We start from the raw sequence: 27,416 nt of genomic DNA, 5'->3' as shown, positions 1-27,416 counted from the left end.
TTTATATTGTAATGTGATGAACCAATAACTTCTGTCTATACAGTCTCCAGGGAAAGATAGTAAACAATAATTAAATTTAATATATCGTAATATCAATTTTAAAACACGCTTTTTGTGCAGTGCAAATGTGTTCACCCCCAACTCCTTTCCACACCACCACATTCACCCCTTTTAAACCTATTATTAATCATCCCGTCTACATTGAGGGTAGTTATAAAAACTGCAGAACAGATAATATAAATTTTATTACTGCACAACAAGTCTGTATGAGATTATTTTTTATGCTTGTGTAGTTGTGGCGCGGAGAGTTTGACCTTCCCGGGGAAGTTCCTCGCTATGTTCTCCTCTTTTATTGCCTTGAGGAGGTCCTTCTCCCGTAGCGTGCTGGCTTTATCCCGGAGGAATACTTGAACGGCGGTCTTAGCGGCCTTACCTCGCTTACTTGTACCCGGTGTCAGCTTTACTTTGTATCTGAAAAAAATGGGCACTTTGTTCTAACTTTACATCAGTCCACCTAGTGGAAGGTGTGAAGGGGTGCTCTTAATTTAATTAAATATCACTATAAGAACAATTATTTTAAAAGGAACAGAATTTAAAAACACTGTTTTTTGTGAAATGATACTCTGTTTAGATCTTGCAACAAAGTTCCGAGCTTTTTTAAGTATGACAACAACAATAGCTGCGGGTAAAGATAAATTGGTCAAAAATTGGTTACACCCACTGAGGGGCAACTGACTTTTAGTTCTACCTTTACCTCGAGTTGGAAAGAGACGAGTAAAAAGAGAGAGAGAGGAAAATAGTAGAAGAAAGTGTCGCATCCCTCATGGGCAACGACAAATGTCGCTTCAAATTCCTAAAATTCTGCAAAAAAGTGGTGCAAAATACCATCGGTAGAAACAAAAATAACGACTAAAATAAAGATTCAGGTAAAGCCCGACAATAAGAACACATAAATAAAAAAAATTAAAATAATAAATAAAAAAATTGTCAATTCATAATTATTAATAAAGAAAATAAAATAAAAATAATGCTGTAATAAGAACCAAATTTAACGAGGAATGTAGATTAGGGAAATAAGGTGATGTGCAAAAAATGATCTAAATGTGAAGAATGAAAGGAGAAAAATAAATAAAAAATCCCGAAGCTCCCAAAAACGTGTGCCATTAGAAAAACTGACTTGTAGTTGATGAGTGCGGAGTAGGGCGCCACCACGGGAACAGCAAACAGCAGCTCGTCCTCCGGGTGGGGACAGCCGGTGAGCTGGTTGAGGAGTTCCGCTTCCGTGTCGGCTCCAGCTTGCTCCAACTACACACAGATATATTCCTTTTATAAACATTTTATATCACTTGACGTCTTATGACTGCTAGAAGAAAAAATATTTCTCCTGTACTTACTACTTATAAGATGAATGATTCTAGATGTAAAATCTTTAAATTGGTAAATGTACAGCTTATTATTTAGAGCAAAAAGCTTTAAAACTTTTCCATCTATTACCAAAAAAAACCTGTATAATGTGATCTCTTCAATATATGTGACATAAATTTTTTTTTGGAATGCGACAAACTAATAACTTCTGGCAGTACAAAATCTCCAGAAATAGATAGTAAACAATAATTAATTTTAATCTGGAGATAGCACGAATTTATAAAACTATACTATCATTGATTTGTTGGGGACCTCTCGTTCTCCTATCTCGTGTGGGACAGGGACTTTTAATTCTAGTAATTTATTCATTTTTTTATTATTATCATTCTTCTCTTTCATGTATCATCTTATCTGTCGTACTGTTTCTTTCATTCTACAATTTTCCCAGTCTTTCTCTTTCATTCCATTAGCCGTACATTCATCCTCAACCACTACATTCTAGGTTTCTTTACTATTTTATTTTGCAACATTATTTATTGTTCAAATATTTAACACGTATTTTCTTTGTAATTTTCATCTTATATTATACTATTTTTGGTACTACTATATTCCTTTTATTTCTATATTTTAGTGTTTGTTTTATTTTTACCTATTGCATTTGTCACCACCTTCCTGCAGTTGCTGAGGAAGTATTCTCTCTCCCCTTCGTCTTGCATGATGGCCGAGATATTCCTTTCCTTTATCTGTGATATATTTATTACCTCTGGCTCCGGTTCTTCTTCCGACTCTGCTTCTAGAATAATCGGCGCCGGCTGCGGGATCTTCTGCGCTCGCGGGCCGGTCTTGCTCTTTGAAGCCTTTGCCGCAGCTTTCTTCTGCGCTTTCTTGGAATCCTTCGGTGCCTTCGAGGACTGTGGATACGAGAACTCTTGCAACTTAGTTATCACACAATATATATATATATTTATATATATATATATATATATATATATATATATATATATATAAAGATAGAGGAGGTCCATAGTGTATTTACAAGGGATCGTGAAAATCTAGTTGTATCAAAGTTACGACTGCAAAAAGTCACATTCATTTGTAATAAAGGGAATTAAATTTTATAATACAATGCCGCAAAAAATTATTGGACTACCATTAACAAAATCCAAAACGCATATTTTAAAATAACGAAAAATCTTATTATTCAATAAAAGAATATTAAAATGACAAGAATCCTTGGCGGTGATGTCGCCTGTTTGTTTTGATTTATATATCTGATATAGTGTACATTTGTAAATCTGTGTTAAAATTTATTAAAAGATATATTGTTGTGGAGTTTCTTCCTGTTTCTTCTCCTTATAACACCTTGCGAAGCAGAGTAGAGTCAGAAATGGAAAAGAGCTCCCTATACTAATGGAAATCTACGGAGGACCTTGCCCAGTAGTGGACATTGTGAATAATAATAAAAAAATAATTCTCTATCTCTTTCTCTAATCGTGCTTCTATGGTCTTAGAAATGACTTTCACATTGGTGATAATGACAACAGTGTAAAGATGGTGATATTGATTTTTTTACAAAAACCTCACCTGCAGTAGCTCTAGCATCAGAGCGCGATCCTCTTCGTCCTGGTCTTTGTACTTCTCTTTGATCTTCTTCAACTTCGACTTCTGTCCTCGTTTTAATGTTTCCTTTGGTTTATCTTCTTTTTTCTTCTCAACAACAATATTCTCCTTCTTTTGTGGTTTCTTCTTTAGTTTCGGCAGCGCTGGGAAGCTTAATACATCCTCGCCTGACCAAGTTAATTATTCTAACATATAATATATATATAAACACATTTACTTTGTTAATACATTTATACTTAAAATATAATAAAGCTTAGAAATGAAATAAAGAATTACGTGTGAATTTCTCAACACTTTGAAATCAATGCACGTTTGAAATATTGTAAATTTTACGTTTTTTTTGTACCAGACTGTCACTGGAGTTCGCGGGTTCAAGATGGCAGGGTGCAAAGTTTATCAAACCTAAGACCAATTTTAAAGTGGAGAAGCTCCAGGGTTCCCAGGGGAGCCTTGGCCTGGGGATTGGGAGGCCGCCGAGGCCTTAGGTCGCTTCGGTAAATGCTTTATGGTGTGACGTGACGTCCCCCGGTAGGGGACCTCGGCTTAGCCGGTTTCTATTACCTGTCTTATGGAAAGCGTTAGCGTTGAAAGAAGTTGAGAGAAAAACTCTAGCAGCGCTTCTAGTTTGATAATGGTGGGGGGGATGCGACCGCGTTTACGACGAGACGAGGGCTCGAGGGTTCCTGGTGGAGCTTCGGCTCGTGTCGCTAAATACAACTATTTCACCTTTCTCTGTCTCACATATATACCGTGCTCTCTCGCACAGACGAAGCTTGTGATTGGTTGTAAAATAAGCATTGTGATTGGTTGCATAAAAGTTGGTTTTAAGGTTTTGTATAAATACAGATTTTGTGTAAATAAAAAATAGTAATATAAAATATAAAATACTCACTTATGTCGGATACTTCGGATATGGTCCTCGTTTTCGATTGAGTGTACACTTCGCCCGTGCCGTGGTCGATCTGTTATAAAATCACTTCACATTATTTTGGTTTTTTTGTTATCTGTGTCGATCCCATAGATGCCCACTGCTAAGTATAGGCCTTCCCTAAGATATCTACGATGGGATATACCATAATCGCCACATTTATCAGGCGGGTTGGCGATTGCAGTGTGGTACTATGGTACACAGAGCACGTTGCTGCCAATCCTCTGGAAACTTGTGAGCAGTGGCAATCTTATATAATTATTACATAAACAACATGTTTGAATTATATAAGATCGTATGTCGGGAATCGAACCCGTGACATATGATTGTAAGTCTCAGTCCTTACCACTGGTCCACTGGCTTTTTTTCTTTTAAGGCCCCCGCTATTGGAGGCCTCTCGTACCCCGAATTATTTGGGATCAGGGTCTTTGTTTACAAATAAGTGTTTCAGATTTTTCATCTTTATTCTTCATTCACTGTCATACTTCTTAATTTCTTTTATTCTTACCTTATTTCCATCACAATATCTTTCATTTCGTTCTTTCATGACTTCTTGCTTTCATCGCCTTCCTTCCATCGTCTTATTACTTTTAGGTGGTTAGGTACATTTTTATTCATTCTTTATTTTATTATTTTCATATTCTATTTTTTTATCACAGTTTTCTTTGGGTTGTGCTTTCTTAATACATTACTACACTTTTCTTATTCTATTTTTACTATTATTAATTGAATACTTATTTAATGTGCAGTTTATTAGGTACCTACTTATCTATACTGTTTTGTTTCTATTAACAGTGTCACTCACCACCCTGCGAGCAAAGGTCTACTGATAGTCGACTACTGCGAGTCACAGGCATATAAAATTAAAATAGCTTTATTATTTTTCTTTTTAGGAGATATACGCCCACTACTAGGTATAAAAGCCTCCCCCAAAGATATCTATGGGGGGATATACTATAATCGCCACACTTAGCAGGCCGGTTGGCGATTGCAGTGTGGTATTATGGTACGCAGAGAACACTGCTACCCATCCTCTGGTAACTTGTTTGTGAGCAGTGTGTGAATTATATAAGATTGTGTCCTCGGAATCAAATCTATGACTCATCACAAGTTTTAGACTTCTACCGCTGTGCTACCATTATCACATCATCACCGATATTGATTCTAAGTGAATAATGTGAATAAATTTACCTTAACATGAGTATTCATTACGCCTATGTCAGTTTCATCATCACTTTGTTCATCATTGGGCTCCGTGTCAATATAAGAAAATGTTTTCTCCGTCTCCTGTTGAGGCGTTTCCTCCATCTCCACTGGAGATGTTTTATTCTCATCTTGAGATGTTTCTTCTTGCTCCACTGCAGATTTCTCCTCAAACTCTATCTCTTTTTTAGAATCTACTATATTTAACTGTGTTGTCTCTTCTGTAATGGACTCGAGATTTGCTTCCGTGTTTTGTTTAGAATCTTCTTTCCCGGATGATTCGTCTAGAAGATTTATAACGAAATCCTATCATACATTCAATATATATGGAGTAGGTGTAAAGAAGTGGTCGTACGAACTGGACATTTTTAGGGTGTCGTTAAAAACAAACAACAGACTACAACTTAGTTTTAAATGGTTTACGATTTAAGTTAGTAAATAGATTAAGAGCCTTATTGAACACAACTTATTGACGGAAATATTGAAAGTAACTGTAAAAACAAAGGCACGGACGCTGTCTGTGGAATATAGATCCTAGATATATTAAAAAAAAAACAAATATCATGACATCACTTTTTACATACTGATGATGAAAACAGAGGGCAAATGTTCGAGAGGTCATCACACTTGACAACAGATATGAACATGTCATCACTGTATCAACCGTAAAACTCATAGATTTAGACCTTCTATAGACTTGCATTAGGGCTTGTTGGAAGCGGTCCGGATCCGTATTAACAAGATCTTTTACCCACCACCTTGTGGATGGGAATCCGTGGTCTCTACCGCTGAGTCCTAAGGCTCTAGCGGCCATCTGTTCACTGCCACTTCAACTTGCTAACCAGCTGGGCTATATATATTTCCTTCGTCTTCGAAACTCCTCACTCCTGGTTCGATCTCGGAGAGAAATTCCTCACTATAGCCTGTTAAGCTGTGACCGTGACAATCAGACCCTGGAGGATTAAGTGGAAGCTCCGTGTTTAGATCATGGGGAAGAGAAAGACTTTTGAAAAAGGAAGGTGTCCCATAACAGACTTGAAACCTGTAGTCGAACATAATGTTATTAAATACAATTTTTTGTATATAACATAAATATTAAAGTAGTAATCAGTAAAAATGTTACAAACCATCGTCGGACACGATGATCTCCTCATCTTGTTCCTGAACGGAAGTGACGTCGGACGCGTTCTCGTCAGTTGCCAACGACTTCCGCTCGTCTCGATGACGTTCTATGCAGCTGTCTTCCAGCTGGAAAAAAAGAAATGTTCACATATCACACACAGTAAATCTTAAATACCCACATAATATGTCAAACATAAACTAGATAAATTTTCAGAATTAATTGGTCTTTTAACCAGTCTTTGGTACTGAAAGGTTCAACAACCACGAGCTGGTAGATGTGATGTGGTTACCCATCCTGCACTATATAGTCAAGGTTGCGGGAAGTCGCTGAAAGCGGCAGCCCAAGACCTTATAAGAAGACTTCAGGTCGGAGTTTCGCTGCGAGATTGATCCAGAAATGAGGGGGTTCAAAGAAGAACCAAGATCACCGATATACCTCGAAGTTATTGCTTTTCTAAAGTGACAGTGGGCGGGGCATATCTCTCGTGGAACTGCGAGCCGGTAGACGTGGCGCAGGTGTCTCCACACCATATAGACCATCGATAAAGTCAAGGTCGCGGAAAGTCGCTGGATGTAGACAGCGCAAGATCGGTCATCGTGGCTTATAAGATGGCTCCAGGTCACCTAGAGAACAGCGGAGAGAGATTTGTATGGAGCTTCCTTGCAAGATTGAGTCCGAAAAGAGGGTATCCACAGAAGAGACCAGATTACCAACATAGCTCGAAGTATTAGTCATCGGAAGTAGCAGTGGGCAGGGCATATCACACGTGGAACCAATGACCATGGGAGCTGGCTCTTGAATGGCAACCAGGAGCCGACGTGGTATGGGTATCTCTCACACCAGGTGAACTGATGATATAGTTAAGGTCACGGGAAATCACTGGTCTTTGGGAAGGTCTGTACCTTTCAGTGGGTGTCAATTGGCTGACATGATGATGTACGTTCCCTAAACTCTTACTTTCTACAAGCTACAACAAAATTTAAAACAGTTATTTAACTAACCCGGAAGAGGAAGCTGAATCCAAATTGCAGTTGGTCGGGCAGCAAGTAGTTCTTCTTGCCGCGGATCATGAATGATCCGGTGGTGAGGTACTCGCCGGTGGGCGCGGACTTGGACACCTGGTGGGCGTGCACCCACCACGCGCGAGTCAGCACCTTCGCCTCCCAAGCCACGCTACGGAAAGCCAAACGTATATCGATTGGACTTATTATTAGCTTACACATTCCAATACTGGATGTCAGATGATGTGATGAATATATCTGGACCCATGATGATAATAACACACACACACATACATACACATATATATTTTGCATCGTGCCGCGCTTATTTAATGTCGGTAAAGCGGTGGCTGTTTAACCTTGACACTTCATAGATGGCGCTGTTAATAATGCTGATACGGTTGGTGTGATGGCGTCCATCCGGTCGCCGGTATATATTTTTAAAGAAACTATTTCCTTTACACACACATTTTATATATATATATATATATATATATATATATATATATATACACACACACACACACATAACTGTATACTATACACACACACACACACACACACACGTTTTTTTATTTTCCACAGACATAAACGTCTGTGCCTTTGTTTTACATTTACGTTTAATGTTTCCGAAATTTTTTTAGTTTACGTTTTTTCATAGCAGTGTTTACTAAGCTAAATTATTCTAGTCTCTACTAAATTTAAAAAAATTTTTTTTTGAACACGCACTAAGAATGTCTAATTTAGTCATATCTATATAGCTATTACTAAGACATTTTTTATTAACTATTATACACGTTTATCAGTATATTTTACTCTTTTTTGAAATAGTTGATTTGCAATCCGGACCTCTGATCATACAAGGAATTCATTCCTCTTAGGACACCAGATTGGGTACTCTCCTGTCATTCCGTCATAATGGTGTACGCCTTTCTTTTTTTTCTTTTTAACTTCTTTTACTGATAAGGATCGTGATTTTTATGATCCGACGACGACCTCTTTTCCTCTAGTTGACATGATTTCTTCACCTGTTGGCTTTGCAAAGTCATGTAGTATTTCGAGCATACATAACTTGGGTCTGCATTATCGTTACCTTTTCTTATTCCTTTTAACCTTTTTTTTTAAATAGAAAAAAAAAGAAAATGTACTCCACCTGTATCCAACAGCTGCCTGTCCCGCCTCTGCCAGGGTCTTGGGGGGCACCTCCCCTCGTCCCGCTGCCTTCACAATGACAGACGCCGCCCCGCTAAGTTCTGCGTGAACGTATATGTCACCAGTCCGCAGATGGCGCTTTACCAGCAGTTCGTTCTGTTGCTGATCACGTCCAGCTATCACCTGCATTTGCAGGTTATCTATTTAGTCATGCATTTATTCATTTTATTTGCATAAAATAGACTGTCATCTGTCAAAACTTAGCCACGCCCATTTGCCATTTAGATTGGAAAGTTGTGTTCACATTGAGGATAAGAGTATAGATGCGTCTTCTTAATATCATCATCATATTAGACGATAGACGACTGTAAGACAAAGACCTCCCCCAAATATCGTCCCAATAACTGACTGCGCTACTCTCATCCAGCGACTTCCCACGACCTTGGCTGTGCCATCGCAAGACCCATAGGGGGCGGGGGGGTGGAGACCTAATCACGCCTTGTCTTCACAACTTCGTCCAAGAATCATTTGGTTAGACTTTCGGTATAATTTATTATAATGTAATTGGTTAAAACGCGTGGCTAAAGGAAGTGACAATTACGGGTCACTATTTCATTAAAACTTATAGACCTTAATAATGAAGAAATAAAATAAAATCAAGTATTAGAAAAAGGAGTGTCCTCACCAGAAAGTTATCCGAAGAAATAAACCAGTAGAACTTCTCGAACCAGTACGTCTTCCTCACTTTATTGATGCTGCTGATCATCTGCACTTCCTTCAACGTCTGCTTGGTCTTCTTCTCCGCATTCTTCAAGGCCTTGTCGGCTGACTCTAACGTCTTCTGTTGTTTCTTTGCTGCGTTACGTTTCTGATCATAATACCTGAAATAACATAGCTTATTTGTGATAACTAACATAAACTACATTTTTTATTGATTTGACGTGCCAAATCAAATGCCGGGCACTATAATAATACAAAAAAATATCGAGAAAGATGGCAATGCATTAAAGATGGTTTAATTTTCATAGTCAATTTCATCATCATCATGGCAGCTGATAGACGCCTAAGCATAAAGCACAGGCCATCCCTAGAGATCCCCCCCCTCTAGTAAAGAATTAAGGCTTAATATCTCTATAATCGGCAGGACTAAGGTAGCCCAGTGGATAGGCAACTTGAAGTGACAGTGGTCAGATCATATAACGCGCAGAACTATGGATCTCAAGTGAAAACCATGAATCGAGAAGCATAACGTGGTATGTCATCCTATAAGGTGTACAGAAGATTTCGTTAAGTTTTCAGAAGAGGCTGGATGCTGGGTATGTCCAACACGTTCTATTGCAAATATTTGTGCAATCCCATGTCCAACACTGGACATCCTACAGCGGAAATAATAGTGAGGTTCATGAGTCTGATTTTTTTTTAGCCAGTGGACACCCACAGCAAGGCAAAGGCCTCCCTCAAGAATCGATGACTGGTCCTGCCTTGCCAGCATTCAGCGACTATTGGCAACTTTAACTATGCCATCCGTTCACCTAGTAGGGTAACTACCCACGCAATATCTACCGGCTCATTGTCGCCACTCGAGAACCTTTCAACCCCAACACCCCTAGGTTGCACGAGCGATGTACCCGCCCACTGCCATTGCAGACGAGCAATTCTTTAAGCAACGTCAATGATCTTGCTGATCTTAGATCTGATTCTGATTCGATCTATCTCTTCTGTTTAGCCCAGAAGTTTCTAGAAATATTCGTATAAATTTTAGTGGACATCCTATCTTGGATCTTCTGGCTTCTGATTCAATCTCTCTCTTCCGTTCAGACCAGAATTTTCTAGAAATATTCGTATAAATTTTAGTGGACATCCTATCTTGGATCTTCTGGTTTCTGATTCAACCTATCTTTTCCGTTTAGTCCAGAATTTTCTAGAAATATTTGTATAAATTTCAAATGGACATCCTATGACTGAAATGATGGTAAATTTTGAAAAGAAGCCTAGAAAAGATGACGACGTCTACGACATAGGATTAACTTATTTAAAAGTACTGTAATTTTTTACCTTCTGGCGTTGGCGTAAGCTGTCAATGATAGATCAATATCAACCAGCATCGGCTTCAGGCGATCATCATCTTCATCATCCTCATAATCATCACCTTCATCAAATGGGTCTGTTAGCAGCAAAGTGATATGGTTAGTTTCCAGTTTCAACTGTTTGATGGTGGAGGCTATGGGATCCTTATTGTCCTGTGCGGTCTTCACTAAATTCTTGATGGCATCCCAGGACATCTGTAATAATATATAAACAATGTATAAATAGATTAAATCGCTTAACGGAACAAAAGTTTACAAAGTCCTTTTTTTAATGTAACTTTTCGTAGCCGGCTAGATACAAATAGTACATCCATTGAGGTTTTATTACAAGTTTATATATGATTTGGTAAAAGGCATTTTATCCAACCAATTATAAAGATTAATTTAAAAAAAATATCAATATGTCCTGTAGAATTCTTCAATAAAATTCCATAATAAAAGACAAATTAGATTGTATTTACACACACATACTTGATTACTCTCTCTTACCTATTCCTAATTTATTGATTATACTGTCACCAATGATTCCAAATTTTAAATTATATCAATGGGTTTAGTACAGCAGTCCAAGGGTAGGGACCTATTTACGGCAGGTCTTGCCTCCACCTCCAGTACCTGACTCTTCATGGTGATGGATTTGTAAAGCACACTCACTTTCCGTGCGTCACCAAGAACACACTAACGATTCAATCCTCGCTCGAGACGTCTGGTAAGATGGTTTCCATATTATCCAGGTATCTACCAGAGTTATTGGCACGCTCACTTCTCAAATCCCACCACAAGACTGGTGACGATGACTACGGCAAATCAGGTAAGGGAACAACGTCTGGAGTTAACCACATTGCCACTTCGAATCCAATACCAATGACCTGAACTTACTTTTCACGCAGTAATACCCCCCGTATTGGGTTACGTAGTTCCGGTTGCGAACAGAGGGAAGCCAAGAGTCTCACCAGCCAGTAACCTTACATACCTGATTAGCTATAGCTGTTTGTATGGCAATACGAGCATGCTCCACCAGCGGCTCATTCCTGGATATCAACTCGGCTGCCTTCTTGTCATCCAACTGAACTCTTTTCAAGTCAGTCACTCTCTTATCGTGATCCTTGCGTACATTCTGGAGTTTTTTCATTGCTTCTCTTTCCATTTGTACAGTCTATAAGTGAAATTCAACACAGATAATTTAAAAAATTCTGTAGGTTCGATGGATTTTTTTACTAGAAACCGCGTATAGTATTCGGCTTTTGAATTGGCACTATAGAATGTACATGTAAGAACATATTTTTTTCATAATTGACTAAAATATTTACGGCGTGCCAAATCATATGCCGCGTACTGCGAGTAACCTTTACTAAATTAATTTTTGGAAATAAAAAATGATAGATATTTTTGTTCATCTGCAGATTAAAAATACTTCAGAGAAGAATTAAAATCACAGTTGCAACAGCTCAGATGGTGTACAGATACGAGAGGGAAGATGGAATATATAGAAAATGGCTTCGACATTAAGTTCAAGTGTAGGAGGGGTAGGTTTAGTAGTAGTTTTTAGGGGTAGGTTGTAGGCTTATTTTGACAATAGATGACACGGGGAGATGGAGTTGTCTAGATAACGTGATGAAACTTATTTTTTAATTTTTTAACTGTAATATATTTAAATTTCGTTACTATTCACAAAACATATTTTTCAGTGTGTATACAATATATTTGTATATAGTATGTTATATTACTCACTTTTAAGTCAATCTTTTGTCCCTCCAAAGCGGAGAAAAACTCATCAACAGCTCTATCAAATGAATCATGTTCGGAGTATGGTTGATCTTTGTACTGCGCAAATAGCATCGGATGAAATTCCTGATTAGTTAATAAGAATTTTGATTCTCCTTCTGCAGCAGGTCGTTCTTCTTTCTTCTGGATTATGTAACCCTGAAATAATGATTTTATAATTAATTGGTCAAAGAATAATCTAATATATAAAATTCTCGTGTCACGGTGTTTGAACTTGAACTCCTCTGAAACGGCTTGACCGATTTTTACCAAATTCTATATGCGTATTCAGTAGGTCTGAGAATCGGCTACTATCTATTTTCCATACCCCTAAGTGATAAGGGTGGTCCACCCCTGGATTATTTTTATTTATTTTTTAGACAATTTTTTTATTTTTTATTTTAATAGGTTGTCAAATATCTCCCTTCCGCCTTTTTGTCTTTTGAATTTCGCGGCTATGTACAAAGCGCTACAGAGCTCGCATCTGGCAATACTATACATAATTTGAAAGGTCTTGACATAACCTACAAAACGACGCTATGCATGATTAGTTTGGATATTGCGTTCAACAGTTATAGACGTGTAAACATGGAGTTCACTAACGCCGAAATTCGCGCTATTTTAAAGTTTTCCTTCGTTAAAGGCAAATCCGCTAGAGAAACGTCCCATGAGATTAATGGTGTTTTGGGGGATGGTACTCTATCACTTCGAACCGCGGAGGAATGGTTTCGACGATTCAGAGCCGGCGAAAACGACACCATGGATAAGCCAGCCGGCGGAAGACCTGTGACGACAAATACCGATCAAATCATGGACTACATCGAGTTAGACCGGCATGTGGCATCTCGTGACATCGCCCAGGAGATGGGAGTTAGTCACCAAACCATTTTAAACCATCTGCAGAAGGCTGGATCCAAAAAAAAGCTTTATGTTTGGGTGCCGCATGATTTGACGCAAAAAAACCTTCTGGACCGAATTAACGGCTGCGATATGCTGCTGAAACGGAACGAACTCGACCCATTCTTGAAGCGGATGGTGACTGGCGACGAAAAATGGATCACATACGACAACATCAAGCGAAAACGGTCGTGGTCGAAGGCCGGTGAATCGTCCCAAACAGAGGCCAAGCCGGGATTGACGGCCAGGAAGGTTTTGCTGTGTGTTTGGTGGGATTGGAAGGGAATCATCCACTATGAGCTGCTCCCATATGGCCAGACGCTTAATTCTACCATCTACTGCGAACAACTGGACCGCTTGAAGCAGGCGGTCGACCAGAAGCGTCCAGAATTGGCCAACAGGAAGGGTGTAGTTTTCCACCAGGACAACGCCAGACCACACACTTCGTTGATGACTCGTCAGAAGCTACGGGAGCTCGGATGGGAGGTTTTATCACATCCACCATATAGCCCGGACATAGCGCCAAGTGATTACCACCTGTTCCTGTCCATGGCGAACGCCCATGGTGGTGTAAAGTTGAACTCAAAAAAGGTTTGTGAAAAGTGGCTGTCCGAGTTCTTCGCAAATAAGGAGGGGCTTCTACGAGGGAGGTATTATGAAGTTGCCGTCTAGATGGAAACAGATTAACAAACAACGAACAAAACGGCGCATATTTAAACTAAATCCGATCACTGTAACACTTTTTATAAAGCATTGAATAAAGAGCAAAAAAGCGGAAGGGAGATATTTGACAACCTGTTATTATGATACAGCATACAGAAATACATACAACCCTAAATTTTCACCCCTCTACGATTAACCCTTATTATTTATTGGTTAATTAAAAACTTTATTTTTTTGGATCGGCTAGTAATATATACTTTTTTTTGACTGAACTTTTACTTGTGGCAGAGCCCAGAAGGCGCCTGGCCTAAGACCTCTTTTAAGGCAACAAAGCTCCAGTGCTCCCGAAGGAACCCTCATCAACGTCAGTACTTGAGTCTTAGCAATTGGTTAACATGATTAGATATATATTTTGATTAATGATCTTCAAATGGTAAGAAGTGAACTGATTCTCCTAGAAACTGTGTAGAGTAATTAATATATACTTCTTCTCAGTCCTGCATTCTTCTTAGAATGGTCGTGGTCAAGCTGCATTAGGTACAAATCAGTGAGATACTTTATGAAGCCACATATGTTTTATTTAATAAATATCCTCTTATACATTAGTTGGACCAATTCGATTCCAAGGTACACATATCCTTCATATCCTTTAAAATCCTTTAAACTCTAACAGGATTAAGTATTTATTGTTTGATAACCGTTTTAAAGACATTTTTTTAATTTATTAAAAAAATTAAAATCAAAAATATATTTTTTTCAATACCTTTGCGACTTCACTCTTTGCATTGTCCAACATCTGCTCAGCCTGTTTAAGCGCAGCAACCAGTTTCTTCATGTCCCTCTCCACTAAAAAGCCTTGCTCCTTGTTAACTTTCAAGTTTCCTGCTAGACCATTCTCTAAGAGCACATGGTCTATAACAGCCGCACCATATTCTAGAAGATAATATTTCAAATTCAAAATATCTTTATTTGACTATGCATTTACATGGAATTTTTAATCTTCGATAGTTAACATAGGCTCGGAAATGCTGATCTGATATAAACCGGACGGAAACTCTACAGTTGTTAATTTTAACTTACATTGAACAATAATACATTATTAAAATAATTTGATCAAGTAAAAACGTTTCAATGGTATAATAAGAATTGTGTAATAATATACTTTTAATTTTAGATTTAAAACTGACAAAATTAAGGTCTAAGATATCTTGTGATAATTTATTATACAGAAACTCAAGTGTTACGAGTTTATTTATATTTATTGTAATTATCATTAATCTTTGGGAATTTAAATGTGTTTGATGAGAATCAAAATATTGTTTATTTGAATAGGATGCTACAAGCATTTTCGAATTGTCCCTACAGGAAGCTGTCACTGACTCCAAAGACGTTTCTGCTAAGAAGAGTCAGTATGAAACTCAGCAGTTGCTTTTGACAAATATAGTTTTATAAAGAGTGTTTGACAATAATTAGCATCCTGGGCATCAACATTTAATTCCACGCATTAACATCAGCATAGTTTTCTTGGATACAATAATATACATTTTTTTACCTCTCATGCTGCAGATTTGAAATATATTGTGGAATTTGTTTGACCTAAATAAAATATTTAATTTTTGATGACGATAATAAGTATACAGCTTATTTTTATTTCTTGTGTTAATACATCAAGTGATGGAACTTTTCTTAATGGCTCCCGTTTTTGGGGATCTCTCGTACATCCCTAACTTATTAAGGGAAAGGGACTTCTTCATTTTTGATAAACTTTTCAAGTGTTTTTTATTTTCGCTCTCTTCCAGTCTTCACATTATCGTTCATTCACTCCTCTAACATGTCACATAACGTTACATTCTCCTTCGTTCTAAATTTCATTCTTTGCATCGCCTTTCATCCTCTCCTCTATTATGACAATCTAAGTCTATGCGTAACAATGTATCATAGTATATACCTATTTTCTTAAAAGTGATAGAACATAATATCATCCGGATTAGGGAGTTATAGATGTCAAATAGATTTGTGTATGTATGGATTTACATAATGTTGCTAATGTATGGAAAAGTTTACATATATTATCTCATGGATCATCTGATATTTACAACTCCAAGCCTTGGGCCTTTTCCAAAGATCACCAAGATGGCTGGTCTTGCGCTGCCCACATTCTGCGACTTCCCACAACCTTAACTATGTCGTCGGTCCACCGAGTGGGGGTCCACCCATGCCACGCCTACCGTCTCGAGGTCATCAGTCGCACGAGCGATGTACCTCGCTTACTGCCGCATCAGACTATTATTAAGATTATTTTGTATACTCACCAACATTAGGATTGAGCACTTTCTTTAAGTTATCACCAGGTTTGCATTTGGCAAATATATCTCTTAAAGTCTCTTCGCTTGGTGCTGAATAGTCGGTCTTAGCTCGGGACAATGGATATTTTTCTCTAACGGCAAACCTATAATAATATTAACTATTAATATCTTTTCAATAATTCAATTCATTTAATGTCCGTCTTTTTTAAGTTTTTGCATATCATCATCATTTTAGCTATCCGCCCACTGCTGGACATAGGTGCCCATAGATTTCCAATAGGATCATTGACAGCGGGTGTCCAGTGTCTTCCAACCGTAATCAGGCCGTGTGTCCACCATGTCGGTGGATGTCCTATGCTGCCCTAGCTGGTGCATGATCATCTATAGTTTACCCATATAACGTAAAAAAAATTTAAAAGAATAATTTACTTTATTGTATTGTTTGATGCCAAATATGTTTGTTGTTATATAGAGTTTTTGTAAGTCGAATAAAACACATTAGGTTTTAGGTACCTAATTTAAGTCCTAATGACAAACAGACTTACGAAATCGAACTCAAACCACTTTAGCCAAAAATTTTACTCTTCTGCCCGATGTGCCAAATCAAATGCCGGATCGGAATGATCGGAATTTCTATATTATAGAACCTTTAAAGCTCCCTGTCCTTATTAATTCCATCTAGGACTGATGATGGATCAACAGCCTAGTTTCCTCATGATAATAAATGGTACTGGTTGCAGGTTCAATAACCATGAGATGTCATTGTTTCATTCCTATTGAAAATCTCGGTCCCACTAAAAATATTAATCTTGTCTTCGGCCTAATAGCAGAGCATCATGTGAACATCAGATTCCCCTTTTAATTTGACAAAAAGATGACATACCTTACTTTATCACCCTCCACATGTGGTCTAAGCACATTTAAAATGGTCCACTCGTAGTCCATAAGGACAATGTTGCCTCGGTCATAAAGTTCCAATATAACATAATACGCTGCTTCACCAGTTCCAAACTGCAGTTCCACTATACGATCCACTCCCAACTGGCTTATTTTTTCCAGACGTTTATTCTTTAGATGCTTCCGCAGCTGGAAATGTCAACAAATAACATATAACACACACACACACTCCAATTCAGAGGTCAAGATGGTAAGGAAGATGGTGAAGAGGGAGCTAGTATAAGGTGATTCCTATATATTGTGATCTGGACCACTATTTTGCCTGGCTATGCATCCTACATTCCTTGAGTATTGTAAAATAGTGGTCCAGATCACAATATATAGGAATAAGATTCAAACCTAGATACTAAGGGTCGGTAAGACTCACAGAAAATAGACAAAACTCTTAATAAAAATCATATAAAAGGCAATACAGGCCAAATAATAAGAAAAATTATAAAAGAATGGCTTATAACTCTAAAACTAGAAAAAAAAGGGTATATATTAAAATGAGTCATAAAAATCTGTAATATGTAATGTAAAATTGTGATCAGGGAATATGGATGAAGGAAAAAGAAAATATATAAAAGATTTTTTTAGAGATAAAAGGAAGAAAATATTGCAAAAAAAGGTATGAAAATAAAAAATTAATAAACCTGACGAATTCATTTAACAGAAATAGAATATTCCTGCTGCACACATAGCAGGTGCATCAAAAGATCCAAAATGGGAATCATTTATTTAAAAAAAAAACATATGTATAGACTAGACTAGACTAGATTAGAGAAAACACATTATATGTGTGTATGTTTTCTTATTTATACTGGTTGTTAATACTGTTATAATTAAAAATAAACAAAACATCACTTTTGAATTTGGAATATGTCATTTTTATATTTTCATCCTGTGATCAAATCTTCAGGCCAATATATTGCAAAATATTTTGTGATATTATAATAGAGTGGGGTGATAAAGAGAATTAAATCACTGTGATTCCATTAAATAAATCATATATGGTTCCAAATACAAATTTTATAATTCATACACTTGGTATTAGTCAAATGTTTGTGTACAAGACTATTGATAGTTTTAATAAAACCTCCTCTGTTTCCAAAAAAGATCTGGCATTCCATTTAGTGTTCATAAGTCCCTGTAGAAAATAGGTAGTTTTTTTTTAAATTATGCTATAATTCTAACCTTCATCGTAAATCCAGATGGAGCAACATTTTTAGGCCACTCAAATTGTGTTGTATGAAATCTATTTCCAGACTCCAAGAGCAGCACAACCTTTTCTTCTGTACGCTGGAGACGTATTACATATGTTCTGTTGTCTATATCATACACCTGATTCACTCGCATACCAATTAGTCTGAAAATTATTTCATTTATTATTAACTTTCAAAATGTTAAAGTTACAAATTTTTTTTTTGTTAAAGTTGGCATTTACAGACTCTTGAATCTTCAATTATTTTACCATTATAAGCTAGCAAATGATCTGTTTAGAAGAGCCAGCCAGAAAGACAAGTTGGTCTTTTAAATGAAATTTAACAATTTTTTATGTATACATTACAATATCAATCATGTAAATAAGTCAACAAACCAAGTTCAACACTTTTTGTACTAATATAATAAAATTTATGTAATAATATACTTTTAACTCTTAATTTAAAACTAAGAAATGGAAGGTCTAAGATATCTTGTGGCACTTTATTATATATACACTTAGGCCCACAAAGGATTTGTTAACATTTTGAATGTGAAATTTAGGTGTCATGGTTTATTTTCATTTCTTGTATTTATCATGTCTTTCTTAAAATGTCATATAAAAAATAGTGAAATTTTTAATTATGGTGCATAAGTAAAATGTTTTTAAAATGTATTGCAAAACAACTTTGAATCACTTACGGTGATCACTTTTATATGTCAAGAGGAGAAAGCTAAAAAACCCCTATGTGATAGAAACGTCAATTAATATAAGTACTCTTAGACTGGCCTCCTTCAATTTTAAAAGATGTAACTGAAAGGGTTCTAAATAAGTCTTGTCAAAATTATCCAAAACACAAAATTATACAAAACTTTTCGATTTTTTTGGTTTTTAATCATGTCTTAAAAAATTCCAATGAATAGGATATTATGGGAACAAAATTTAACAAAAATATTTATTTCTTCTTAACTTGATTTCACTCTATAATGTCCCATATAATTCTATCTAGAAAACCATGTTTATCTTAAGTGTAAATGCAATAAAATTAAAAAACAAAATTAATAATATTCCGAAATATTATTAATTTTGTTTTTTAATACAGAAATTAAAGTCAAGTAAATATGTAAACTGTGTTAATGAAGTTACATGGTTAACATAAAATTACATCATAAAATGAGCTGAATAGAAGCCTTTAAAAACAGTTTGAGATGTTAGTAGAAAGATTATACTAATCTTGGAAAATGGGTGTGGATGGTAAAACATAATTAAACTATTGTAAAAAAAATAATTTGGTTTTATCCTGTTATATATTCCAAATGTTTACCTTTGCAATTCTGTTATCATACATATAATATCGTAAGTGTTGAATCTAGTCTTCATTTTTGCTTATTGTTTTTTGTGCACTTTTTCTAGATCATTTCTTTCCTAGAAAATTATAAAATAAACATCATTAAGGTAAAGCTATAATATAACTTGAAAGTTTATTAAATAGAGATGAATATTTAGAGTTTCATATGTACACAAAAATTAAATATTTAAATGTTATTACTCCTAATAAATTATAATTTTAATCATATTAACCTATACAAAAAGATTACGATAAAAATACGTACAAACGCATTCAACTGCGATGACAATTGATATTGTCAAAACTTTGTAGACGATAGTGACAAATCGTCAAAATACCTTTTGTTATGACAATTGAATTAAAGTTCTGAAATTTACTTTTTAACTTGTTAAAATACAAAAATGTCTTTTTAGATTAATTGCTTGAATCTTCGATAACAGACATTTTAATAAATATTAAGAAATTAATATCACTATATTTATAAAAGGAGATAACAGTTTTAGAGGGGTTGAATTGTCGAGAAGAAGGTTTTATTAAAAATTATTGATAGCAGTTAACTACGCAACAATACCAAGGAGGCGATAACATTATCCTAAGAAATTTTCCTTTACAAAATGGTTTACACGTATTTATAAAAAATATCTTTAATAAATTGACATATCTAACTTAGACATGTATGTACACCATCGTTAAAAGTAGGGTTATGTTTGAAATTTGAAAACAAAGTTGGATGAGACTAATATAATACTAAATATTGTTTAAAAATATAAACATTTAAGAGAAAGTTTTTTATATTTATGCGGAAAAATTGTATATTGCGTGTTAACCATGGATGTTGAAGTTATTGATGTAAAAGAATTCAAACTAAAACCTATGAAATGTGAACTTAATTTTTTGAGCAAATCTGATGGATCTGCTATATTATCTCAAGGTAAAGTTTTGCTAAGACGCAGTGACAGTTCCTAATTAATTATTTATTTAGAATCACTTAAAACTATTTTTATTTATTTAGAGAACAATCAAATTTTCTTGACAATATTTGTTCTTTTAGGAGAAACTGTGACTTTAGTAAGTGTAAATGGACCGTTGGATATTAAAATGCAAAATCAAAGTATCGAGAAATCTACCCTAGAAGTTTTGTTTTGTCCTAAAGGTGGCAAACCTTCAGTTCCAGACAGGTAATAATTCTATCAAGAAACTACTTTATTTTTCATTTCGGTTATTATTATATATCTTCTGTTCAATAATGAAAAATAATATAATAATTAAATACATAATAAAAATTAATACAGAACATTTTTAACTGTGATAATGTTGCAAGATGGATAGACAACTTTATTATGGTATTTAGAAGATACTTGATACAGGCTACATCCAACCTATGCTATTAGAAATGGCTGAAATGATGAAGAATATTCTTACTTATTCTTCATTGTTGTTGCTGTTAGCCCCAGGGCTTCTACTGCGTCAATTAAAGAATATTCCTGCACTTAAGTTTTAGCATTGTTATGTTTAGTTTTTTATTTATTATATTGATCATTTCTCTGATATATTAAGAAAGTGCTCTCATTGATACTTAGATTTTTATTTTAGTATAGTTGTCTACTTCCTACATTCAATGAAAGGTATTTAGTTGTATTTACTGGGAGGAAATTAGGTGTATGTAATAGAAAGTTATAACAATCTAAGTGTATGTAAATGCAATTTTTCAGATTCAAGGAAGGTATGATCAAACAGACCTGTGAGACTGCTGTATTAGGTAGTCTGTACCCTCGGACTGGTGTTACAGTTACAGTACAAGAGCTGGAAGACTATGGAGGGGTGAGGCACATAATTATAGCAAGATTTTTTTTAACATCTTAGATTCAAAAGGAATTACTTCTGCCAATTACTTTTTAAGCAAGTTAATGTTACTTCTACTTCTTGCTTGTTTATGATATATTGTTATTTTTAGATTAAATTTAAATAATTTTGAAAGTTTGGGGTATGTTATGGTATGTAAGAAGATGGAAGTATAACACTGCTAATAAAACATTTCGTGGGCAGTCTTATTTAAGGCTATAATAATATATTATAGTTTTAATACAGATAGCTCTCATACAATATAGTATAAGATACCAACAGGGTTAATAACAGGGTTTTGCAGATAATACTTTTCTTGAATACAGACCCAACCGCAGAAAGAAGTCAAAAATTCAAAAGTGAGCTGCAAAACTGATTAGCTCCAGACCATGAAATTTTCAATGATCTAGTAAGGACCAGCAAGCAAAGTTTGATTAAAGATTTTTTTTAAGAGCGGAAAACATACAAAAACTTTAAGTAGAGACAAAAGTTCTGAAATTAAAGGTTATATTGGTCCACCATAAAAACATTTTCAGTTGATTAAACTGACTTTGGGCTGTATTTACATTTATATTTTTAATAAAAAAATTATGTTTATGTTGAATAAAAAAAAACATATTGTTGATGTTTTTAATAAGTTTTTGGAATGCAACCCCCCTTTTTGTGATGATTAAAGCTGTAAACATATTTACAATCACTATATAAAGTGAATGTGACAAGCCAATAACTACTGACAGTACAGTCTGCAGGGACAGATAGTAAACAATTATTTAAATGATTACCTTTTTTATTATATTATCATAACGTTATTTAATAATTCTGAAAACATTAATTTTTGGAGTAGGATTCAATCCAATCATAATGTATATTTCTGTTGATAAATAACCATGCAAATTTATTCCAATATTGATTACCAAGATCATAATTTTATATCACAAAATTATAGTATTAAAAAGTGTATTGATTTATTGTTTTTGTTCCTTTCAGCTACTATCCTGTGCTCTAAACTGCACCTGCTTAGCGCTACTCAACTCTGGGCTGGCAATGCGCTATGTATTTGCGGCAGTATCCTGTGCGGTGGATGAGCTTGGCAACATTGTGCTGGAGCCAACACAAACACAAACAACTACGGCCCGGGCTATCCTCACCTTTGTTTTTGAGAGTCGGAACAAGAATTTGGTCACAGGTAATGTTAAATCAGGATTTAATAATAATCGAACTGGTAGCTGGCAAGTAAAATAACATGGTAAACAATATTATAATGCATTAAAGATTAACTAGTGATCCAAAGTGTATAAAGTTTATGGCTTAAAATATAATTTGTTGAAGTATTTTGTTTGTCCATCATTTTTGTTCTCGTAATAGAACCTCCACTCCATAGCTCGACATAGACATGTCCCATAGTTTTTCAATAAGACCTGTTGAAGGCTGTTGAAGGATGAGTCTTTCATCCTGCCTCTATTGACAACCTTAATATGGTCATCTGTCCACTATGTGGGCAGTATTGGACTACTGCACTTGCAGTCTTTGGTTCCTGAAAACTTGAAGAACCCAGAAACTATCTTTTTTGCCAGCCCTGTATTTATTCTTTAATAATTCACACAAATAATGTTTTTTTAATTGCTTATAATTTTTTCTTTGTGTACCATATTCCAGGTATCTCCGAAGGTAACTACAGTGAAGCGGCATATGAAGAAGCGCTGGAAAAGTGCCGTGCTGCCAGTGATCTGGTTTTCCTTTTCTACAGAGACATCGTCACTAAATATTCTAATGTATTATAGCCATAAAGAACTTTATAAAACAATCTTTTTTTTATAACCTTTATTTTATTTACCAGACAAACTAAATATAGAAGCCTCTTAGTTTATGTATTGTGTATTGTATGACAGATGAATGTAAATGTATATTAAAGTAAGATGTATATTAAAAATGCATTGCACGATGGTTATGCTTTTCTGGTATTCTGGTAGTGATTACATTTTATTGTCATCAGCTATAGGATTTCCAATAAGGCATGTTGGATGTGGCGTGTATTCCAAGCTTTTGTGATGGCCTTTATTGGAACGCAAAACATTGAACCATTAACAAAATTAAAAACACATTAAAAGTGAATTGACGAAAAAAGCTTATTTATTGAATAAACGAATATTTAAATGACAGAATATTTGGCAGTGATGTTGCCTGATTGTTTTGATCTCATTTAGGCTATATCTTATTAAGTGAATATGTACAGTATCCGGCGATAAATAATGAAATCGAATGTTGGCTTAGTAGAGTGTTATCTCTGTCGCACGAACTACGACTGACTAAACATCACATAGGTAGTGTGGGACAGAAATAGTACTCTACGAAGCCGAAATTAGCCGATTGTCTCTTTCCAAAGGCCGATGTGCAAGATTTATCGTCGGTACTGTATATATCTGTGTTAAACTTTATTAAAAGATGTATTGTTGTGTTCTTCTTCGCAACTATAACACCTTGGAAAGCAGAGTAAAGTAAAAAATAAAGTATTACACATTAAAAAAAAAAAGATAATAAGCTGACTATCGATAAGAGTTCTTTTAAAACATCCGAGGTTGGATAAACGTATTTTATCTTTTTTATCTATATCAACAAGACACGGATTGACGACATCCGTATATGGTTGAAATTCCTTCAACCCGTGTGTGTGTGTGTAAGGAGTGCAAAGAGCCAAGGTACCTATCGGTGTCGTTTTCAGCTACCTATAACTTAGGAGTCTTCAAGTCAAGAGTGAATAGTTTTTTAGAATGCAGCATCGTAGACCTCGTCATCACTTAACTCAGGCGAGATACAAGTCAAATGCTTTGCCGTCGTCGTAAAGTAGTAGTCGATAAATAGCACTAATGTTCTATTTAAGTAAGCTTGATGGTTAGATTTACTTTAAAAGAAAGTATAGCAGTATGACGTATTAAAATTTCCAAATTGTATTGTTTATATGTATACATTTAACTGTATTTACTCATAAGAATAATTGTAAATATAAAATGCTGTCGTGACACGTAGCTGGGAGAATAAAGATCCGTATCAAATAGCGGCAACACTCTCCCAACTGTCTGCGCTTAGTAAAAGCAAAAAAAAAAAAATTGTAAAAAAAATACTAGCGATACAAATTACAGTTAATAAAAAAATTATGACGTATTTGACAGATAAAGCAGTCTGCCCAAGCAACAGGGCCTGGTTCACTTTTCAAATTGGACTCTCCTGGTATTCTTGCCTTGACGTACGCGAGTGATCACTTTTAATGTTCCACAATAAAAAGGATTTAAATATTAATAATTAATAAATATTAAATTAATGTAGAGTCGTATAATACATTTATTCTCGATGATTATGTTGCTTCATGTTTTTTAGCAAATAGCCGACGTTTATATTACAACTCACACTATGTTTAATCTAGTATAACCGCAACGGATCGATTGCAATCAAACATTAACTTAAAGAATTGCTCTTACGAAGTGGCAGTGGGTTTTTTTTAATCTAGTGGCAGTGGGTGTGGCATATATCTCGCGGGAGCTATGCCCCTTGGGGCTGAAAATTTCTCGAGTGGAGGCAAGAAAAACAAGCATATGGACGACCTAAAAAAGTGGTAAAACTAGCCCAGAATGACGTAGAATAACGAGAGGAAACATCTTTTGTTTCAAAATATCGCAATGCATAAAGGCAATGACCTTTGACTAGTCTGTGTTGCCAGTGTCCTATGGATCCGGCACATGGTCGCTTATGGTGGTCCTTTTAAAAATGCTCCAGATCGTCTAGAGGTTAATGGATAGAGCTATGCTTGGAATTTCGCTGCAATATTGATTTAGGAATGAGGGGATCCACCGAAGAACCAAGGTCACCGACGTAGCTCGATGTATTGCTCTACTAAAGTGGCAGTTAGCGGGGCTATTCACACGTTCGACCGATGGCTGTAGGCCCTCGAGTGCCTTGCCTTGCTAAGCTTCCACTGGCTTAAAAAAAGGCGAACCTTTTCAACATTATAATGCATAACATGGATTTAACTTTTTTCACAATTGATCTATATTTAAAAAGTATATGAGTGACGCATTCTTCTTATGAGTTAAATTTTGTATATATATTTTATTATAAATATACTTAATATTCGATCTGTAAAGCGGTTTTAATAATTTGAATTTTTAACATTCATGTTTTATTAATACTTTTTTTCTATGAACATAAATCTTTCTGCCAATTGGTTGTGCCTTGTGTTAAAAAAAAATAAAGTCTTCATTTAAGTGAAAGCTTTCAATTATTCTTTTGTTACTTTTAATTAATGGTTAAATAAATATTATCTGTGAGTTTTCCATAATTAATTAAATAAAATAAAGGTTGAATAACCTGTACTAATGTCACCTTTCCCGCCATTAGCAAAATGTCTGTTTAACATGACGTAGGAATTGGTATATAAGAATTTAAAAAAAAAAGAATGTCGTAATGGATTTATCAATGGAATATTGCAGCTATTGGAGACTGAAGTCGCTTAGTACAAGGCGAATGAATGCATTAAATAAAAATAAAGCGAATAATTGAAAGGGACTCTTTGAGACGCCGCTACCGAATATAAGATGAGACGAAATAAATAACGAAATAGCGTTCGTGAGGAGATTGCCTCACTGAGAGCATTACTATTAGACAATATTCTTCATCATAAAGAATATGTAAGCCATTATTAAGAAATTATTGAGTTTACAAATATTCAACACACAAAAAAATTACGCTAACGTAGATGTAATTTTTTTCTACCAAATATAATTTTTTTTTAATTTACGGGCATGAGGGCTTAGAGTGCGTGCGCCTAGCCTTACACCTCTTTTAAAGTAGTCTCGAGGGCTTCCGCGGGAGTCTTGGTTCGGACCGCTACTTACTACTATTTTACCGGATTGGGAGGCTGTCGAGCTCTTGGATCGCTTCTATAGATGTAAAAAAGCCGATTTAAAACGTTTAAAAACAAAAGTGGCGGTTTAAAACCCCAAATAAATCTTTTTAAACGGTTTAAAACTCGCCTACTAAAATATAAGAACAGTGTTTTTACACATCATTATTGACAATACTTGGTCTTGTGTTAGTTACCTATGCAGTTTATACCTATGTAGGTAAGTATATTACATATAAAGTACTATAATTATAAAGAAACAATATTACATACAATAGAATAAAATATATACCTAAATCATAAAGAAATTGTGGATAGGAATTTTGACCTTTATTTCCAAGTCGTTAAGGTCTACTCAAAAGTCCACCCCTCAATTTCTGTTCAAAGAGTTTGCCGACCACCAAGAGAGCCACCTCTGACCGCTAAGCACACACACAGTCTGTCAAGAAAGTCATGAAAAGAAATAAAGTGATGCCATATTTAATTTTAGGACAAAAATGTCAGTCAGTTTTACAAAGATAGTGGCGCCTCATAAATTTTCATGACTTTCTTGACTGTATGATCATCATGTTGTCGAGTGGACTGTGTAAGATTAGCCAGTTTTTTTTTTTACTTTCAAGAAAAAGTCGGGTACCTAATAATCTAATTTTATAACAGCCCATTACATTTTAGTTATTTAGTAATGTTTGGCATATTTGGTACGAGTACCTTAATATTGAATCTAAATTTGTACATTTTTTTACAATACTGGCAACACTGACATGTCCGCACGCAACACGTTATGTATGTGTGTGTGTGGTGTGGAGTAGGCGAGCTGGCAACGTTGCATCTTGACGTCTCTCCGCGTGAGAAGTGCAAGTGTGTGAGTTTGGTTTTAAACCGAATGAAACTGATTGATAAATCTTTTCAAAATAACCAATATAGTTAACTAGGTAATAGTTTTTCAACTTAGCTAGGTAATGTCTACGCTTGGAATAGGTAATGTGTTTATATTAAGGAAAAACATAGTCGTCAACACTACACGTTTAAAATCGAAAAAAATGGGTTTTTTCGGTTTTAAACGGTTTTTTTCGTTTTAAACCG

At 35.3% G+C, this 27,416-nt stretch overlaps 2 protein-coding genes across 2 annotated transcripts; one reads left to right on the top strand and one right to left on the bottom strand.

Annotated features, from left to right (window-relative positions):
• Nucleotides 1–239: 239 nt before the first annotated feature.
• On the bottom strand, nt 240–19,668 carry Clbn (Nuclear export mediator factor NEMF homolog Clbn). Its single transcript, XM_068762777.1, has 18 exons — nt 19,574–19,668; nt 18,243–18,414; nt 16,993–17,195; nt 16,116–16,252; nt 14,567–14,736; nt 12,211–12,402; nt 11,453–11,635; nt 10,448–10,674; nt 9,078–9,273; nt 8,394–8,575; nt 7,241–7,412; nt 6,244–6,364; nt 5,105–5,400; nt 3,878–3,947; nt 2,950–3,152; nt 2,127–2,276; nt 1,178–1,305; nt 240–471 (listed from the first exon to the last, which is right to left on the bottom strand). Exons 1-18 carry the CDS (start codon nt 19,627–19,629, stop codon nt 273–275), a joined length of 3,057 nt encoding a protein of 1,018 aa, XP_068618878.1. The 5' UTR covers nt 19,630–19,668; the 3' UTR covers nt 240–272.
• Nucleotides 19,669–20,369: 701 nt separating this feature from the next.
• On the top strand, nt 20,370–23,237 carry Rrp46 (exosome complex component Rrp46). The gene is made up of 5 exons (XM_068763168.1): nt 20,370–20,528; nt 20,649–20,775; nt 21,310–21,418; nt 22,427–22,625; nt 23,096–23,237. Exons 1-5 carry the CDS (start codon nt 20,426–20,428, stop codon nt 23,218–23,220), a joined length of 663 nt encoding a protein of 220 aa, XP_068619269.1. The 5' UTR covers nt 20,370–20,425; the 3' UTR covers nt 23,221–23,237.
• Nucleotides 23,238–27,416: the final 4,179 nt, after the last annotated feature.

This window comes from Battus philenor, unplaced genomic scaffold (genome assembly GCF_028537555.1).
Source record: "Battus philenor isolate CCGP_79_NKW_IND1 unplaced genomic scaffold, ilBatPhil1.0.hap1 SCAF_17, whole genome shotgun sequence".
Classification (NCBI taxonomy): Eukaryota; Metazoa; Arthropoda; class Insecta; order Lepidoptera; family Papilionidae; genus Battus; species Battus philenor.
This window is presented reverse-complemented; position numbering and strand designations above follow the sequence as displayed.